The sequence below is a fragment of the Sitodiplosis mosellana genome, unplaced genomic scaffold, assembly GCF_009176505.1.
Source record: "Sitodiplosis mosellana isolate CC-2019 unplaced genomic scaffold, AAFC_SMos_1.0 Smas_scaffold_47, whole genome shotgun sequence".
Classification (NCBI taxonomy): Eukaryota; Metazoa; Arthropoda; class Insecta; order Diptera; family Cecidomyiidae; genus Sitodiplosis; species Sitodiplosis mosellana.
The window spans coordinates 714,763-732,057 of NW_022595289.1; the positions used below are offsets into that span (position 1 = coordinate 714,763).

The 17,295-nt window shown below is 34.3% G+C and overlaps 8 protein-coding genes across 12 annotated transcripts; 6 read left to right on the top strand and 2 right to left on the bottom strand.

Annotated features, from left to right (window-relative positions):
* The first annotated feature begins 1 nt into the window (after position 1).
* On the top strand, positions 2-816 carry LOC129570182 (NADH dehydrogenase [ubiquinone] iron-sulfur protein 5). Its single transcript, XM_055449676.1, has 3 exons — positions 2-124; positions 311-582; positions 663-816. The coding sequence occupies exons 2-3, from the start codon at positions 313-315 to the stop codon at positions 747-749; spliced, it is 357 nt and encodes a 118-aa protein (XP_055305651.1). The 5' UTR covers positions 2-124; positions 311-312; the 3' UTR covers positions 750-816.
* LOC129570172 (putative tRNA pseudouridine synthase Pus10) lies at positions 802-2,699 on the bottom strand. 2 transcript variants are annotated; one of them, XM_055449662.1, is made up of 4 exons: positions 2,238-2,699; positions 1,963-2,176; positions 1,130-1,848; positions 802-1,061 (listed from the first exon to the last, which is right to left on the bottom strand). In XM_055449662.1, the coding sequence occupies exons 1-4, from the start codon at positions 2,590-2,592 to the stop codon at positions 868-870; spliced, it is 1,482 nt and encodes a 493-aa protein (XP_055305637.1). In that variant the 5' UTR covers positions 2,593-2,699; the 3' UTR covers positions 802-867. The 2 variants fall into 2 exon arrangements, with proteins under 2 accessions (XP_055305637.1, XP_055305638.1); XM_055449663.1 differs by having other exon boundaries at positions 802-1,077.
* Positions 2,700-2,733: 34 nt separating this feature from the next.
* On the top strand, positions 2,734-3,756 carry LOC129570179 (probable proteasome subunit beta type-2). Its single transcript, XM_055449671.1, has 3 exons — positions 2,734-2,875; positions 3,043-3,399; positions 3,474-3,756. The coding sequence occupies exons 1-3, from the start codon at positions 2,785-2,787 to the stop codon at positions 3,638-3,640; spliced, it is 615 nt and encodes a 204-aa protein (XP_055305646.1). The 5' UTR covers positions 2,734-2,784; the 3' UTR covers positions 3,641-3,756.
* On the bottom strand, positions 3,732-5,607 carry LOC129570174 (minor histocompatibility antigen H13). The gene is made up of 4 exons (XM_055449665.1): positions 5,224-5,607; positions 4,584-5,087; positions 4,146-4,492; positions 3,732-4,056 (listed from the first exon to the last, which is right to left on the bottom strand). The coding sequence occupies exons 1-4, from the start codon at positions 5,410-5,412 to the stop codon at positions 3,930-3,932; spliced, it is 1,167 nt and encodes a 388-aa protein (XP_055305640.1). The 5' UTR covers positions 5,413-5,607; the 3' UTR covers positions 3,732-3,929.
* A 458-nt stretch (positions 5,608-6,065) lies between these two features.
* LOC129570177 (thioredoxin-related transmembrane protein 2 homolog) lies at positions 6,066-7,055 on the top strand. Its single transcript, XM_055449669.1, has one exon. It carries the CDS (start codon positions 6,066-6,068, stop codon positions 6,870-6,872), a length of 807 nt encoding a protein of 268 aa, XP_055305644.1. The 3' UTR covers positions 6,873-7,055.
* A 58-nt stretch (positions 7,056-7,113) lies between these two features.
* LOC129570181 (40S ribosomal protein S11) lies at positions 7,114-8,698 on the top strand. The gene is made up of 4 exons (XM_055449675.1): positions 7,114-7,335; positions 7,880-8,008; positions 8,094-8,299; positions 8,504-8,698. Exons 1-4 carry the CDS (start codon positions 7,324-7,326, stop codon positions 8,625-8,627), a joined length of 471 nt encoding a protein of 156 aa, XP_055305650.1. The 5' UTR covers positions 7,114-7,323; the 3' UTR covers positions 8,628-8,698.
* Positions 8,699-8,863: 165 nt separating this feature from the next.
* LOC129570184 (UPF0415 protein C7orf25 homolog) lies at positions 8,864-10,465 on the top strand. Of its 4 annotated transcripts, none has more exons than XM_055449680.1 (5): positions 8,864-9,060; positions 9,134-9,463; positions 9,527-9,812; positions 9,881-10,089; positions 10,194-10,320. In XM_055449680.1, the coding sequence occupies exons 1-5, from the start codon at positions 8,908-8,910 to the stop codon at positions 10,221-10,223; spliced, it is 1,008 nt and encodes a 335-aa protein (XP_055305655.1). In that variant the 5' UTR covers positions 8,864-8,907; the 3' UTR covers positions 10,224-10,320. The 4 variants fall into 4 exon arrangements, with proteins under 4 accessions (XP_055305655.1, XP_055305656.1, XP_055305653.1 ...); XM_055449681.1 differs by having other exon boundaries at positions 10,202-10,234; XM_055449678.1 differs by having other exon boundaries at positions 8,865-9,060; positions 9,881-10,167; positions 10,245-10,465.
* Positions 10,466-10,822: 357 nt separating this feature from the next.
* On the top strand, positions 10,823-16,481 carry LOC129570185 (sodium/potassium-transporting ATPase subunit beta-1-like). The gene is made up of 7 exons (XM_055449682.1): positions 10,823-10,937; positions 11,161-11,366; positions 14,107-14,364; positions 14,464-14,639; positions 14,698-14,799; positions 14,869-14,951; positions 15,178-16,481. The coding sequence occupies exons 2-7, from the start codon at positions 11,234-11,236 to the stop codon at positions 15,368-15,370; spliced, it is 945 nt and encodes a 314-aa protein (XP_055305657.1). The 5' UTR covers positions 10,823-10,937; positions 11,161-11,233; the 3' UTR covers positions 15,371-16,481.
* Positions 16,482-17,295: the final 814 nt, after the last annotated feature.

The following is a 17,295-nucleotide window of genomic DNA, read 5'->3' on the forward strand; positions in this document are numbered from 1 at the left end:
ATGAAACATGTTGACTTGAGCGACATCTATTTCAGTTGTCATATTTGACAGATGCACCATCACTTTGGTTATAGAAAATATTTTGATTGGTTCATTAGAGTTGGAAAAATATTCAACTAATCAGGTATTTTTTAAGAAATTTTCCAATTTGCTGCATTTATTTGTAGAAAAGTTCAATTATCAAATATTTACCGTACAAACAGAAAAGTATAGTAATGCTTTTACGATCACACCAATTGTTTCATTCCAATGTTACGTCACGGGCCTTTGCATGAGACTATATTAACCACTTCCAATTTGTTCTTTTAAGATATGCAGTCAACAAAACATCTACAAGATGCCAAATACAAGCCTGATGTTTACTTCCCGAACATTCTATCACCATTCTTTCGGTCACCGCTAACGGATGTTTTTGGTTCAATCATTAATCATCAACAATATGGCAAGTGTGCACGATTCGAAATGAATATGATGGAATGCATGGAGGCCTATGGTTATGACAAAGGCAAAGTGAAATGCGCTGATTTGATCGAAGATTTCAACGAGTGCCACAATATGACCAAACAATTTTTACGGCATATGGTATGTACCATACCGTTATATTATTTTTGTATATAAATTTTTAGATCATTTGAATTTTCAAATCGTTCATTTTGTGCTAGGCAATGGAAGCTGAACGCGAGCGTCAATACAAGGCTGGCGAAGTCAAGGAAAAGTACGCACCTCCTCCTCATCCCAATGCATATTAATTATACTGAAACTTGGAAATATTTAGAACTCCAAAATAATAGTTGAATAAAATTTGTGAAAAAAGTATGTTTTTATTGGTCGTTCATAATTAATTGAAGTAGCCATTTGTTTTGCCTATCAGTTGAATGTATTGGAAATTTCGGGTGGCCATTGCAAATCAATTGCATTAACATCCAAAGCAACTATATCAATGTCTTGTCCAATGATTGAAGATATACTGGGTGATGTCCTTCCAAAATCTCCATGGATAAACTCCTTGATGTAAGTGCCCGCCCCAGTTGTGATATCTAATACGATACCTTTTTGCTGATCTATTCAATGTGAAATCTTAAATTGGTAATAGTTTAAAAATTGTATTGGAAAAACTGCTTGTCATTACCTTTCAAAATGTAACCTTTCACATTGAAAATTTCCCTGGGCCGATTAAGCAATGGACGTCGATGTAGTACTCGTAAAGGTGTTTGCTGTTGTATCATAAATCCGGTAGAAATGTCAAGTTTTTTCATTGTATCCGAAGTAACAGGAACTTTAAGTACGCACAAGGCACGGTAAAGCTTCTTCTTTTGTTCTTCTCCTGTTTTAATGTGAACAAGGTCTTCTCTTTTTACTAGTTGCAAATGTTGAACCGATACTTGTTTGGAATTATCAACACGAGATTGCATTTCTCTTGCTACTTCTGCCGGTAACGAACTTCTTTTTGCGCCAGCTATTTGCAAAACAAAGGGTCTGCCTTGTCCCAACATTCGAACATCAATATCTTCTCGGCCACTTGAAATGAATATGCATTGTTCACTATGCTCCGTTAAATCAATGCTGAAATACGGGCATATTTCACGAGAAATCAGCTCTTGAATGCTATCTTCTTTCATGCGCTTTCCACCAATTATCCACGGCGTTTGGCTAAGATCACGCGAAAGTTTTCGATAGCGACCGGCAACCCACACCGTTGGTCCGTCAATTGAATAACGTGCAAATTTGATTGGCACTGAAGATGTTTTCGGTGGTACTGGAATTTGTTTTTTGTAGTCATCGAAGTTCAAGTTTTTTGGGAAGAAATTCTTCTCGAAAAAATTACGCGTAATGGCGCGCATATTTTTACTGATAACGAAATTTGAAAAAAAGGCAACCACATTAAAAACGATTTTTCATAGTTATTAAGTTAAAATAGTATATTTTTCAAAAGCAATCCTGAAACAAACCAAATATTCTCACCTGTTTTTGCGGCTTTCACCACAATTGGCTTGAAATGATAACGGTCGGACTCCTAGTAACTTTTCCGTTTCTTCATGGTCCATATCAAAATCATAGAAGACATTGACCAGAATTCCATTTTGATTTTGTTCCAAGGTTCGGTTTGTTGTTTCACACAATTTTTTATTGAACAAATGTTTGAAAACGTCCTTAATCGAAATATTTGGTGGTATATCTGTGGAATAAAACGTAGTGAATGCATAACAACACAAATAAGAAAACAACGGAAGCCTTACTTTCATCAATTTTCCCCGGAAACTTTTCTATCAACGCCATCCAAAGTGATAACTCACGAAGCAAAAGTGCTATGGGAATTTGGATGGATGTGTACAAGGAGCTACACTCATAGTCTCGAAGTTTTGAATGATTGATCAGCTCTTGAGCAACTGAATTTACGCTCTGGAAGATGTCCAAGCATGCAATGCAGGTATTAAACCGCTGCCGTTTTACTGTGTTTAATTCGGTGGCTTCATTTTCCAAATCTTTTAGCACATTGGAAAAATCCTGAAAGCTCACATTTTTATACCGTAACACACAAATTGCACACACATCCAAACTCTCAAGATATTCACGAATTTCTCCGGTCGACATATTTTTCCGCCAGATTGAAAATATAAAACGTGCTTCTGTCAAGTAAATAATCCGATATCCCTATCAGTATTTTGTTTGACACTAGACAACAAGTTTGACAGTTCGTTGCGGGTTGAGTGTATAACACACAAAATAATAATATTCTGCCGAGTAATCATTGATTGAGACGGTTTGTTCGAAACAGCAGTAAACATGGAAACGATTTTGGGGATTAAAGGATCCGATTTTGTGATGCTGGCTGCAGATTGCACTCAAGCACACTCAATCATTTCATTGAAAGAAGGTATATCGAATATTTGTGTTTTTTCTTTTTCTTTAACATCGGCTCCAATGACTTTCATAAATTTCTTTCAACCTAACCTTAAATTTTTGTATTAGTAGCGTCTAATTTTTTTTTTCTTCCGTAAAACTAGTTATTTTTATCGAATATTTAATAACTTTCGTTTCCAGACCAAGACAAAATTCATACAATTTCCGATAAATTGTTGATTGCGGCAATCGGCGACACTGGTGATGCAATTCAGTTTACTGAATACATCTCCAAAAATTTGGCATTGTACAAAATGCGCAATGGGTACGATTTAAGTCCCAAATCCGCGGCTCATTTTACGCGCAGAAATTTGGCTGATTATTTGCGAAGCAGTACTCCGTACCATGTTAACCTATTTGTGGCCGGGTATGATGAGAACGAAGGTTCCGAGCTGCATTACGTAGATTACATTGCAAACGCCAAATCGTTGAATTATGCCGGACAAGGCTATGGTGGCATATTTGCAGCCAGTATTTTCGATCGCTACTGGCATCCAAGTAAGTATTCGAATTGGATTTAACTAAACGAGAGCAAAAGAATTTTTCAAATTTAAACAATGTTATGGTTACAGAGATAACACAAGCTGAGGCCTACGATATTCTACAAAAGTGCGTCTTGGAAATTCAAAAGCGTTTGATCATCAATTTGAGCAATTTCAAAGTAGCTGTTGTCGATAAAACCGGTGTACGTCGATTGGATGACATCTCGTCGAAGTCACTTCTCAACTACGTTCCATGAAAAATAACCACAACAACAATAATCGAATTGATCATTTAAAAAATAAACACTTTGATATAAAACGAATACAAAGCTAAATAAACTCATTTAATTTACATGGGTTTTTGATGATCGTATATCATTTATTTTTATTTGCAATAAATTAAAACGATTACAGTGTGTGTGCTTTGACATAGACATGTTACGTTAAAAACCTAACTGGCGGTATTTCTGAAACATATAAATGGCTCTTTTCGAGTTACATTCAATGTGTTGTGATTGATTTAATTATTTCGGATATTATAAAACTTTATTTCGACTTCTTCGCATCTTTTTTCTTCGATTCTTTACTACTTTGTTGGTTGGTGTTGTTTGCGCTACTGTTTTGATCTTTGTTCTTCTTTGATGATTTTTTCTCATCGGGATTATCTTGATACCTGTGTGTCAATTGTAAATGAAATTGGAAAATGTAATGTATGTAAACATTGGTTTGAGCAATCTTGGTATGTCGTTAATATCCACTTACGCGAAAAGAACCTTCAAATCTCCTTTGATCAATGCAATCAACAAAGGAGCACCAGCACAGGCTGGGACCAAGTACAGAAGAGCCGGCTGTGCATGTCGGAATATGTGCATAACCAAAATAGTCAACATCAAACCCAAGAAGTATGCGATGTAGGCTGTGTAGAAGTACGTTCTTGATTTTCGTTTCAGGCTATTATCGAATCGAAGAAGCAGTGCAATGAAAATGCCTGGAATCACAATGTCTCCCAGTCCAAGCATGGCAAAATTCGTCGCGTTGAAGCCATTCACCAGCAGATCCTGTGGGAAAACTAGTTTGATGGGCGCATCAAAACTTTTTGCAACAGTGACCTTGAATAAACCGAAGATAGTAACATAAGAGATCACATTCGTGTGCCTACAAACCAATTTGACTGATGGACAATCAAGTTATTCTATTTACCATCACATTAGTTCCAAACACCCAGAATACATCGTACACGAACAATCCAGATAGCAGAATCAGTCCCGTTACGACGTTGTTCAAATGTAGTAGCTCGACGCCATTAACAGCAAATGCAACACCAAACAAATTGTTGGCGATCCAATGTTTTTTCAATAAATACCAAACTCCAATGATTAGGGCTATGATCAAGCAAACAATGTCATGCGTTGTGAAATCATAGTCAATAAGATCTTGCTTTTGATTTCCCTTTCCCTTCGTAAAACCAATGTGAAACGGAATATTCGGAATGCTAGATGGAATTAGAGATCCAATGACCGGGCTCAATAAATGAGCCAATGCGAGCACTTCCAAAAAGAAGAAATATGCGGTCAGCAATAAGTTGATGTGATCTTTGGAAAACAGTTTGAATATGACATATAGTCCAAAGAGTGCCACTGATGCAATGATTGGAAACATCATAGCATCTTTCGAATTCATTCGCTCCAATTTTTTGCCAGAGTCCTGTTTTCATGTTCATAAAATTGAAGAAAATGTTAGTACCTATTGGCGTTAATAATTATATGATATTTGAGATAACGAGTGCCACGACACCTAAACACAAATCCACACTCAATGTAACTATAGAATATTTGAATACCTTTTGGTCTTTTTGATGCTTAACAGATCTCAATGCGCCAAAAAAAATTGGCAACATTGCCATTATAATTAGGCTTCCATAAGCCACCGCTGCACCCTCGGGTGTTGGAGCGAGTGTTTTTACTCCCGATAATGTTTCAGTTGCATTTTCAACTGTTTCTTGCAACACTTTTTCCGCAACATCTGCCATTTATATAGGTTTCGATCACAAAAACAAGGTGAATTTCTATTTCAATTATCTAAGTTTATTTAATACGACTTATCATTGACAAAAATTGAGTTATATTCTGAAATCCTCAACTTTTTATTCTATGTAAGTAAAGTGTTATTCGCCGAATGAATGCCGATAAACACAATGTTAATCGTTTTGACACGCGAGCAGTAAGAAACACTGTACTCCGATTTCATAGAAAGTTATAAATGTGTTAGTGTGCCACTAAAATGTATTGTTGGAGGTAATTTGAACCTTGGTGTACCACGTTTCGTAGCTGATTTCGAAGCACAAACTGACAGCGTTTGCCAAACTCACGTTCGAATGGTTTTAGAATATTTTCCGGGCAATGAATTCCTACTTGTTTTTGCATTTACAAAGTACTCTTTGATGGAAAATCCATATCAAATTTAACAATGATCAAAATATCCTTTCAAATAATTTATTTTCAACAATATGTTGCCAATGTTAGTCAACAGCTCGTGAACGTGCACGATTCTTACGTGATACGGTACATTTTGACATAAGAAATTAAGTGTTATTCTTATTCAAGCTAAATCTCACTCTTAATGAGAATTAATTGAATAGTCATTTGTATAGTTAACACACGGGTTTATTATTCTTAACTAAATATGGGGCTGAAAAAAGATTTCATTCTACTAACCAAACCTTATTATTGGGTTAACATACTTTTGAGTTTATCATATTTATTGGCGAAAAAAACTCCTGGCGTTTGTGCATATTTATTCACTCCCAAGGAATCGGAATGTGAATTGGATAGTCGGGAGACAGAAATTTTATTTTTTTTGGCAATCGTAGTAATGATCCGAACGAGAAAAGCAGGAAGTGTTACAATGATCAATTATTTGACATCATCATTCATTTATACAAAAATCGCGAATCTTCTTTTGTGGGCATATGCTGACTATTTGTACGGTGTGGTGTTTGGTGTGATTTTTACCATAACTGCGTTAGTTTTGCCGGAACCAACCTACTCGGGACCAGAAAATGTCACCTATTTTCGAAGTGAATTTGCACTCGATGATGAGCTCGAAAATGATAGAAAAGTCGCTTGGATTGTAGCATTTTATACGGTCTGGAATCCAGCTTGTGTTAATTTTGCGCCGATTTTCTCCGAACTATCTGCTGAATATTGTTTGGAAAATTTGCGATTTGGCAAAGTAGACGTTGGCCGATTCCCTGGCACTGAGAAAAAGTACCATGTGTCTGACAGCTCACTCAGTCGACAATTGCCCACAATTATCCTATTCAGAAACGGGAAAGAGGTTTTACGGAGACCTGGTGCAGACAGCAAAGGAAAACTGCAAACATTTTTTTTCTCCAAAGACAATATTAAAGCCGCATTCAACTTGAACACATTATACAAAGAGTGCAAGGAAAATGGTGTCAGCAGCAGCGAAAGCAGCAAAGATAAATAATTTCAAAGCGAAAATGAATATTACCTAATTTATTTTATTGTACTCCTATCGTGTGTGTTAATAGTTTAGTCATTTGTTCTTCTCATCGTATCGCTTGAAAGAACCGCAATTATTCAGTCTATGTCACTTTTATGTATTCTCATGAGTTGATGCATATGGAAAATAAACATACATAAATCAGAATATTTGCTGTTTTTCTTTTATATGCATCATTGAATGTGATGACGAAAATTCAATATCATTTTTTTCGGAGGACGAACCATTCAAGCCATTCAATTAGCTGAGAAGAGTGTGAAAATAGTGACATCTATCTGTGAAGTCCTAATTTCGAAATTTGGTAAAAGATTCGTATTACGTATTTCGAAATGGTGGCGACCTATAGAGAATTGACAGCGTAACGCATTCATTTCAAACTTCCGTCACTATTATAGTTCTTTTCTCCCTCAGCATCATGGCCGATCAGGTACGTATATTTGTGCACAGTGCCGAAAAAAGAAAAATTCAACATAAAAATGAGTTTTAGTCGCGTGAAATCTAAATCTATTTTGTGGAATAAACATAACATATGATCAAATCAAATGAAAAAACAAATCATCAGAAGTTAAATATTTTTTTAAGAGTTTTAGCAAAAACTTTTGTTGAGTTCCACGTGTTTACACTAAACCAAAACTCATTTAAATTTATATTGTACATATTGTACGAATTAAATGTATGCCATGTGAAATGTGAAATATAGAATTACAAAGTGATGAAAATATCATGACGGTCTTCCTAATACATAAGTGAGGATAGAAATGATTTATGTTTAAAAAAAAACATTTTCTGAATGTACATCTGTATTCCATGTGAAAACATAACCTATTCAACGAATCACCATGCATACATAGCAATATTTATGGAAAAAATTAACATTGAAGAATTTTGAAGCTGTCGCTCCTAAAAACCAATCGATTTGATGTGTCTGTTTTGGGTGAAATAATACATTTTTCATCTAATCTTTCTTATAGACCGAACGTGCTTTCCAAAAGCAACTTACAATTCCAGTTGTGCGACGTAAGAACGGGACAACGGGACAACGTAAACTGCGCACTCGTCATTACCGAGAAGTTGGTTTGGGCTTCAAAACACCAAAAGATGTAAGTATTCAACATTTGAAATGCATATTGCTTCACTTTCGCCAAAAAAAATCCACTAATTTCATTTGTACATGTTTGTTGATAGGCGATTGATGGTACATACATCGATAATAAATGCCCATTCACTGGAAATGTGCGCATCCGTGGTCGCATTTTGAACGGAATTGTTCAAAAATTGAAAATGCAACGTACCATCGTTATTCGTCGTGACTATTTGCACTATGTGCGCAAATACAGCCGTTTCGAAAAACGTCATAAGAACATGTCGGTCCATTTGTCACCCGCATTCAGGTTCGTATAAAAATACATTTAACACACAATATTATATTAATACTTAAATGATGTTTTCATAATCACGACAGTCTTCAGATAACAGAAATGCTGAAAACCGAATAAATAATTCATATCTGATAACCCTTCAATTACTATTGTGATTGTTCTCTAAATTTTGCTCAAAGCTCGAGAATTAAATTGTTTACATTTTGTACTTTACAGAGATGTTGAGATCGGGGACATCGTGACAGTTGGCGAATGCCGACCAATTTCCAAAACAGTGCGTTTCAACGTTCTCAAAGTTACAAAGGGCGCCGGATCGAAGAAGAGTTTCAAGAAATTCTAGGCTAAACCAATCAGCCCATAATGTATCCAGCGATTTAAAGAATAAATCAAATCAATTGATTACACAATATAGATATATGTCTTTTCATTCATTCCAACATAAAACCAAACATTCTAGATCTTTATTCCAAATTTCATAAAACAGTTCAATGTCAGTATGAATTTGGCAACTGTCGGCTCTGTATTTGTAAGTCTAAACTGACGTGATAGGCGGCGACACCGGTTTTGTGATCTTGACATTGACAGTTCGAAATGAAAACAAATAAACTCACAACGTGAAAATGGGATTTGATCAATCTGAAGTGGAAAAACTTGGCGAGGAAAAAATTGATACCGGAAAGAAATTAATTGAACGATTAAATTTGTTGACTCATATTCAAGGTGTTGGAAAGGTTCAGAAAAAGATCTCGGCTGAGATTTCAACATTAAAAAATGTTAGACAAAGATTCATTTTGAAAGACTCTCCAATTTAGTTCATTAAATTCATCGTTACATTTTGTTTTAAAGGCAATTATATCAAAACGACTGAAGATAAACCACATTGCATGCAGTAACTTAGTGCATTTTTCTTACCTGGTGAAAGTTCTAGAAGAAACGAATGACGTAGTAGGGGTTGATTTTCCAATTAAACTGCGCGGAAGTCAAAAATCCACCATTCGAATCGATATTGTTGCAAATAATGGAAAAACATGGATCAAAGTAATAGCCAGAAATCCAAAAGCTTTGAATGACATCGCTCTGGGACGTTCCAACTACGGTGCAAAGAGTATTTTGGATCATGCAAGTTGTTATATTGAGGCGGCAAAAGATAACCTTCAATGTTTTCAAACTCCAAAGGTGGATTTTATCATTACAGCTTTTGTAATATCGATTAATACGATCTAATTGAAAATCGCTTAGGTCGTTTTTGATTTTGCTAATCCAATTGACAATGAGTTGGCAAACTCACTGGAAGAGCTTCACATTGATGTTCGTATCGATGGGACGAACAAATCAAGTGGCGAAATGAATGAACCAATTGGAGTGAATTCTAAACTGAATTTAGATGTAACTACGATGATGGCCTTTGTTTCTGCATTGACGTGTGAATCATGCGATTGGGAATTCACGCAGAAAATTTTATCTGAACAAGCTCATCGCGAGCGTTCGACTTCAACAAAAACATTTTTGGATGAATTGTTTCAAGGTAAAACACATCATTCCTCTTTTAGGCGATTGAATATTTTGTTTGAAAATTTATCGCAATAATCATAGGTAAGGAGCTGATAGCATGTGAAACAGCCAAAGACAGTTTTTTAAGCATTTTAAATGTTGTCGGCGGGCCAAATGAGAAAATTCGAGCATCGAAACTACTAAATTCAGTTACGTTTCTACCTGATATAAATGAAATTGAAGAAAATTCTTTATGGAGTGGAAATGTAAAATTGCGATTGGGAAAGAAAATACAACATCGTACATACAAGGTGTTTACATTTGGAATGTACCACAAAGCAATCACAGTTACCGCAAATAAGGGCGCAGCCGAAGCGGCAAAAATGCAGGTAAATTGATTACGAATATTTGTCAGTTTTGTAGAAATTGCTATTGCAATGACTGAAATGCAATCTATTGTGAATAGGGGATCAGCGTTCCGGTGGTTATACATGAAGCAAGGGCCTTAACAGAACAAAAACAATCAACAGCCAAAAATTTTTAACTTTCTGAATGCAAAGAAATATCCCTATTCATCAATTACTACAAAAGGTGGAGCTGCCCATGGGAACGCAACAAACAGACCATTTTATGTAAACAAACTTTCTTTCCACATCAAAGATTGTTTATAATTATTATAATAATAAAGAATTTCGAAGAAGAATTACTTTTTGAAGTGAAAACATGACGAAAGGTACGAAAGCCGTACTGAGGCTTGGAATGCAATGAATATTATTGCATGAATTATTCCTTTGTTTGCATCGTATTTTTTGCGGTGATTTTTTTTCTCGAGGAAGCATGGTCACTTCACACTATTCACAGCTGTATTGCAGTCAACGATGAGTGGTGTTTCTGTGTGTTCATTTAGTGGTTTTTGTTCCAATTTTATCATATATACCAAGCAAGCCGCATTTAGATAATCGACAATACATGCACAACATGTATGAACGCGAACTCATTATTATTGTAGAGCGCAAATAATCGCGGATCAAAATAACTGAATAATGAAACAAAAATCGAGAGCCGAACAGATCGACACATCAGTATGTAATCGGTGCCAGTTCGTTTCACACATGTTTCAAATATAACTGAAGTCTACAATTATACGTTGCCCAGAATAGTGAGTTTAGTGAATCTAAATATAGCCCGAGAAATTGCTTCAATTCTAGATATTCATTATAATGAATAATTATTAGCATACATATTTTTTCTATTGAGGCTTCGAGAAAACAAAGTTCGAAAATTGAGCATAGACCAAAATTCTAACGCTTTTACATAATTCTGACAATTCTTTTACAAATAATTCTTTTTTTCCCGAAAAACTCAACGCATCGAAACATAAGTTTCAAACAACTTGCAATAAGGAAAGTTCTGCATGTGGTATTGCTCATATATTGAACATAAAAAGTAGCTATCATGACGGAAAGCAAAAAAACAGTTGTGGTGACTTACGACTCAGCACGTGAAGTTTCAAAAAAGTTCGATTTCTGGCGAGGAATATATAACAAAGACAAAAATTATATTCTTGGGCGAACACCAAAAAATTGGGGTAAATTTCACATGATATTATATAATATGAAGAGTGTGCTCAGTATCCAAAAACTGGATAAGTTCAGTCAAAAATTTCATTTCAGTTTTTTGCGATTTTTGTCGAGATATATTTCGAAAAATATGTATGTGTAATGTGCATTGTAAATATACACACAGTGCGCCCCCGCAAATTAGAAACCCGAGAATTAGAAAACCTCAGAAATTAGAAATGAATTTCAGGTTTGAAAATTTGTATGGAAAATTTCTAATTCCCGGGGTTCATTTCTAATTTACGGGGTTTCCGAATCATTTCATTCAAGACAAAGGGAAATTTACTTCATTTTTAATGAAAAAACGTAATGACATATTGTCTGCGTCAATCATCAATCATCAATCATTAACAAATCGAAACCGATTTGTTCCATCAGAGAATTTGCATATACAAAATTGTATATAGAATGCTAACGTTTTGATATAATAAGAACAGCCGGTCATCATTTATTTCGGTTTGTTCCGAGGAGTAGTTTATCCAGTAAAATAAACTAACAGACTTACTATATATTTATAATCACTAAAATAACTGCTTACATACAATACTTGATTGAACAGTGTTCAATATATTGTTTTCAATTAAGCGAATCATTCCCCCTATCAATTTTTCATTTGATACACCGTTTTTGGATGAAATTGAAAAAACCTCAGAAATTAGAAAACTCCACAAATCGGAAATGGTCTCGGGACATTTCATTTCTTATTTGCGGGGGCGTACTGTATATATATATATATATATGTTCTGTATTATTATCACGTTTTTTGCTAAAACACCTTTTTCATTGCACCAAAGTAGTTTTGAAGAGTCGTTACATTTTCTAAGATAATAAATGCTAATACGAATGCAAATGTACTGGAAACATCGGCGAATCGATAGAAGACATACTTTAGTCAAAAAAGTTTTGTTCGGAATGTTAATTTCTAAAGTTAATAAATTAAAAGCTTGTTAGAAGTGTGATTCCATTTCATAATTGGATCGACTGATGTCAGTCAAGCCACTAATTGTAGTCATAATACACACAATCATTGTATACGGTTTAGCCTCGTGAGTTCGGAAAATCAAATATCTCTCAAATTTAACAAATTAAAATGTATTTATTTTCAAGTTTTGCGAAAATCTAATGATATCAATATGTTTCCATTTCCGGGATTTTCGTTATTGTTGTAATAACTAAGCGCCGTCAATTCAGACTTTATGAATATCGAATATTTTGAAAAATCACACTTATTGTTACTTTCATTGATATTGAATATAATAAATGTATCAATGTGGTCTAGGGTTAATTATTCAAGTAAATTTAAAAACACCTCACCAAAATGGCAGGTAAGTTACATGAATGGAACGAAGAAAATAAGCCCTGTACTCAAGAAATGGATAATATGTCTGCTCTTTGATGCAGAATACTAACGAAACACCCTAAATTGTATACAATCAAAAGACCAGGTTTTTTAGTCATTTTACTGCAAAAATCAGAAGTATTCAGCCAGTATTTGGCAGTGTAAATAAAAAACTAATTGAATTTTAAGTTTGATTTAAACATGAAATGTATGATTCCACTTCTATTTAAATATTTCGGAAGCAGGGCCGTAGCCAGGATTTTTCCCAGGAAAGTGTGGTTCCACTTTACCAAGTGATAGCTTGCCCCAAAAAAACAACTATTTCGAAAAAAAATCTGGGCTGGCTCTTGGAAGTTTACGGAGTTATGGGGCAAAAAGGCCAAAAATCACGAAAAATCAAAGTGGTCCGATTTCGATGAAAATTGGTACACGGGATAAGTGAGAAAATAGAAGAACTTTGGCACTAAAACTGGTCCAAAAAACTGGTCCGAACTGGTCCAAAATGTCAATATAAATTTTTGTAAACTTCCAAGAGCCAGCCCAGATTTTTTTTCGAAATAGTTGTTTTTTTGGGGAAAGCTATCACTTGGTAAAGTGGAACCACACTTTCCTGGGAAAAATCCTGGCTACGGCCCAGTTCGGAAGAAGAATAAAATCGAATAATATGACATTTTAATTAATATTTACTCAAAAGATTTAACAATAGAAATTTTACTGTTCTAAATTCGCATAATATGAGACTCATAAATTCAAGTTTTTAACTTAAAACGATTTTTTATATTTTAAAACGTCTAGTTCTGAACTAGCACTTTTTATTAACCCTCTAATGCATTAATTTTTCCCAGGGCTGGGAGTACTGGTACTTGGTTGATTTTTGACCATAGATGATTAAAAAAATATTCATAATCCTGGATTCCTCATGGTTTAGTCAGGAAATGAGATTGACATAAATCAGAGAACAATCAAATCCATTGTTTAAAAGTGTCAAAAATGTGTCCAATTTGGAGTTCGAATAATTTATTTTCTCAAATTTTTGTTTTTGTACACATTTTTGTTTATAGCTTTACAATCACACTACATAGACAAATATTGCCAAAGACAAAAATGAAGAGAGAATTGAAGAATTGACAAATAAAAATTCCCTTTGAAGCAATGTGAGCCGATGTACGGTTTACGTTCTACAGGCGTTCAAGTGTTGCCCGTCTAGAGGCGGTTGTATGCATTAGGGGGTTAAATCGAATGAATCAGGAGCAAAAAGTTTTGAGTCGTGTATTTATTTTATTTACAAACACATTTTTGAACAAGAACGTGATCAGTTTTGTAATCTGTACAATTTATCAATTAAACAATCTTTTTTTTTCGACATACAGGTGAAATCTTCATTTTCTATTCAATATTTTATATTATTCTGGCTGCGTTATTCGCAATATGTATGCAAGTTTTACTTTGGACTTTGGACGACAAAGTTCCCAAATGGACACTAGGGGAATCTCGAATTGGTGACAGCCCAGGCCTTGGATTTCGACCAATGCCGATGAACTTATCGCAAGGCTCTTTACTTTGGTTAAATAATAAAAATACCACAACGATCAAGAGTTATGTCGACATTATCAATTCGTTTTTATTGCGTAAGTATCATTGAAAAAAATATACATATTTTGTGTAATACATACATGGAATTCATGTGTACTGAGTAAACAAAATGTTTCCATTACATTGTTTATTAGCTTATGAAAATGCAACTCTTCAACCACACATAAACTCCGTTAACTGCGATTTTGATAACTTACCCGCTGATGAAAAAGTTTGCAGAATAAATCTTAGCCATTTTGGGAAATGTACTGCTTCAAATTCGTATGGATACGATAGTTTAAAGCCTTGTATTTTCCTCAAATTGAACAAAGTGAGTTTGTCTTGAAAATATTTCTTCTTCAAGATTAAAACATTTTTTTTCTCTTCAGATTTTTAATTGGATACCAGAGCCATTCAATAAAGATTCGGTTTTGCCAGAGAATATGCCTGAAGATTTGAAATTAAACATCAATTCGTTACCAGAAAAAGAAGTATTTTTTTTCAAAATTCAAAATTCCAGCTGTTCAAGCAATTTCATATTTTTCAATCATTTTTTACAGAGAAACCAAGTTTTTGTATCATGTGAAGGACAGAATCCGAATGATAAGGAAGCCATTGGAAAGATAACGATATCACCTAGAGGGTATTTGATTCATAATTTTTACATTAAGAATATCCCATTGAAAATTCTTTAATGATTTGAAAGAAAAAAAACAATTGTCCGGATTATACTTTGATTTAAAATGAATCCAAACCGAATTTGTGTAGCTAAATCGTGTGTTTCATATGGTGTTGTGTTGCTTCCAAACACAACACACACAATGAATTGCTTATTATTTTGATTTAATTGCTTATGATTTTTTTCGTAGGTTTCCACATTATTTTTATCCATACAAGAATAACGATGGCTATCTCAGTCCACTTATTTCCGTACAATTCGAGTCAGTCAAGAAGAATACAAATATTAATATTGAATGCATAGCTTGGGCCAAAAATATTATTTATCATGGTGGAGAACGAGATCGGCAGGGCTCCATTCACTTTGAATTGTTAATAGACTAACACAAATCTATTCGTGAGACGTAAAAGAACGTATGTTTTTTTGTCGATTTATATTTTTGAAAAGGAAAGTATATTTTCTGTTGATTCTATCTGCGTTAAAAGGAAGTATGTTGGCATCCCGTCTAGCCTCCGCGGTTTTTCACGGTTTCCGCGGAACTGATAAGAGATAACAACTTGGTGTCTTCGGCAAAGTTGTAGTACTCGAGGTCTTCTATAACAATTTTCGAAGACATCTATCTCTTATCTCTTATCGGTTGCGCGCAAATCGCGCACATAAAACAGCAAATTTTATATAGAACTTTTTTTTCTTATCATTTTTCGCGCTTTTCGCGGAACTGATAAGAGATAAGAGATAACTGACAGCAATGTTATAGAAGACCTCGAGTGCTACAACTTTGCCGAAGACACCAAGTTGTTATCTCTTATCAGTTCCGCGGAAACCGTGAAAGACCGCGAGGACCCGCTAAAAACCAACATACATTCTTTTAACCATTATTAGTTGCAATGAAACATACTTCTCTTTATTGCTACGAAGTTGGAGGACTTGCGTTCTTTTACGTCTCACTAATAGAAATATAAACGATGAATTGTTAGTCACTTTTTGGTCTATTTCACTTTTAATCTAAATGGTTTCATCTTCAGTACCTAAATTGATGAAACAATTAACAATAGCAAATTAATTTTAAGGTCCATTATGATGGAATAGAATATATGTATTGAACGAAAAACCGTTCGTACTTTATGAATTTAAAAAATGAAACAATGTTTTAACTCAATCAAAATTTTCCAAAATATATATTTTGAAACTAATATTGAAGGGCCTTTCTTCTGTAGTTTTCTTTTCCACGATGATAAAAATTGTAAAAAAATTGAATGAAATAATGTGATGCAACAATAAGATTTCATAGTATCAATAAAGATCCATATCCATATTCAAGCGAATTTCGACAAATTTTCAAAAACTCGAAGAAATCCACATGATAAACCACGTGTATTGTATGTACTAATGTATCGCTTCATAGAGCAAATTTGATTGCATTGTGTGCAAATTTTAACGATTAGACAAATATAATGTACAAACGGCGATACTAAAAAGATTTTAGAACTGAGGTGTACTTCATTTCTTTTGTCAACGATGTCACACACACTTTTATGTTTCAAACATAAGCTTAAGCTATGGGAGGTCTACAATTTGTCATGGAAATTCTGCAGAGTAAATGCATGAGTTAAAACACATCTCCTCCCTGATTTTATATTTATAAAAAACAAAAAAAGTAGCTAGAAACTATTTTTCCGCTTTTCCGCGAATGAGCCATTCCCGTTTTTTGAGGAATTGTCATAATTTCCGTTATTCACTGGGTTTACTGTGATTTTTGATTTTAAAAAAACGTATCTTCTTGTTCCTGAAGCAATACGAAACTATACAAATCATAAAAAATCGAATTGCTACCGGAGCAATGAAGAATAAAATGCTTTACATTCGATAGGTGAACTTTTTTACACGATTCATTTCAGTTCTACACTTTAGAATATATCAATTTTTTCCCAATACTGTTTTGTCTATACATTCTAACATAGCAATTTTTTCCGTATCCTTTTGCGAACAGCGTTACTGGTGTTACCACGCACATACCATACGTCATAAAAATAACGCTAGATTTCGCGTTTTTCGGAGTTCGAAAATCGAAAAAACGAAGTTTTATGGGGTAAAAAAATCTGGGCGATCCTAATACTTTTCTTACACGACATGGTCCTGTGGAAAGGTAATACATATATGCATCTAAACATCGATAAATCCTAGAAATAAAAACAATATATGTACAATTTTAGCATACCAACCCAATGAAACAATTTTGGTTTTAAATATTTTTGTGTGTCATCTGAGCTATATTGGCCATTTTAATCGACAACAAAAATTTTATGGT

What these genes read in the sequence shown, in the direction of transcription:
- LOC129570182 (XM_055449676.1), top strand. Translation starts at nt 313, where the DNA reads ATGCAGTCAACAAAACATCTACAAGATGCCAAATACAAGCCTGATGTT. An exon ending in AACAATTTTTACGGCATATG is followed by an intron (nt 583 to 662) that starts GTATGTACCATA and finishes ATTTTGTGCTAG; the next exon opens with GCAATGGAAGCTGAACGCGA.
- LOC129570172 (XM_055449662.1), bottom strand. Translation starts at nt 2,592, where the DNA reads ATGTCGACCGGAGAAATTCGTGAATATCTTGAGAGTTTGGATGTGTGT. An exon ending in TCCGGGGAAAATTGATGAAA is followed by an intron (nt 2,177 to 2,237) that starts GTAAGGCTTCCG and finishes TTTATTCCACAG; the next exon opens with ATATACCACCAAATATTTCG. An exon ending in GAAAGGTTACATTTTGAAAG is followed by an intron (nt 1,062 to 1,129) that starts GTAATGACAAGC and finishes CACATTGAATAG; the next exon opens with ATCAGCAAAAAGGTATCGTA.
- LOC129570179 (XM_055449671.1), top strand. Translation starts at nt 2,785, where the DNA reads ATGGAAACGATTTTGGGGATTAAAGGATCCGATTTTGTGATGCTGGCT. An exon ending in AATCATTTCATTGAAAGAAG is followed by an intron (nt 2,876 to 3,042) that starts GTATATCGAATA and finishes TTTCGTTTCCAG; the next exon opens with ACCAAGACAAAATTCATACA. An exon ending in CGATCGCTACTGGCATCCAA is followed by an intron (nt 3,400 to 3,473) that starts GTAAGTATTCGA and finishes TTATGGTTACAG; the next exon opens with AGATAACACAAGCTGAGGCC.
- LOC129570174 (XM_055449665.1), bottom strand. Translation starts at nt 5,412, where the DNA reads ATGGCAGATGTTGCGGAAAAAGTGTTGCAAGAAACAGTTGAAAATGCA. An exon ending in TGTTTGGAACTAATGTGATG is followed by an intron (nt 4,493 to 4,583) that starts GTAAATAGAATA and finishes GGTTTATTCAAG; the next exon opens with GTCACTGTTGCAAAAAGTTT. An exon ending in GATTTGAAGGTTCTTTTCGC is followed by an intron (nt 4,057 to 4,145) that starts GTAAGTGGATAT and finishes ATTGACACACAG; the next exon opens with GTATCAAGATAATCCCGATG.
- LOC129570177 (XM_055449669.1), top strand. Translation starts at nt 6,066, where the DNA reads ATGGGGCTGAAAAAAGATTTCATTCTACTAACCAAACCTTATTATTGG.
- LOC129570181 (XM_055449675.1), top strand. An exon ending in GCTTCAAAACACCAAAAGAT is followed by an intron (nt 8,009 to 8,093) that starts GTAAGTATTCAA and finishes GTTTGTTGATAG; the next exon opens with GCGATTGATGGTACATACAT. An exon ending in CATTTGTCACCCGCATTCAG is followed by an intron (nt 8,300 to 8,503) that starts GTTCGTATAAAA and finishes TGTACTTTACAG; the next exon opens with AGATGTTGAGATCGGGGACA.
- LOC129570184 (XM_055449678.1), top strand. Translation starts at nt 8,908, where the DNA reads ATGGGATTTGATCAATCTGAAGTGGAAAAACTTGGCGAGGAAAAAATT. An exon ending in AGATTTCAACATTAAAAAAT is followed by an intron (nt 9,061 to 9,133) that starts GTTAGACAAAGA and finishes TTTGTTTTAAAG; the next exon opens with GCAATTATATCAAAACGACT. An exon ending in CCGAAGCGGCAAAAATGCAG is followed by an intron (nt 10,168 to 10,244) that starts GTAAATTGATTA and finishes TATTGTGAATAG; the next exon opens with GGGATCAGCGTTCCGGTGGT.
- LOC129570185 (XM_055449682.1), top strand. Translation starts at nt 11,234, where the DNA reads ATGACGGAAAGCAAAAAAACAGTTGTGGTGACTTACGACTCAGCACGT. An exon ending in TTTTCCTCAAATTGAACAAA is followed by an intron (nt 14,640 to 14,697) that starts GTGAGTTTGTCT and finishes TTTTCTCTTCAG; the next exon opens with ATTTTTAATTGGATACCAGA. An exon ending in ATTCGTTACCAGAAAAAGAA is followed by an intron (nt 14,800 to 14,868) that starts GTATTTTTTTTC and finishes CATTTTTTACAG; the next exon opens with AGAAACCAAGTTTTTGTATC.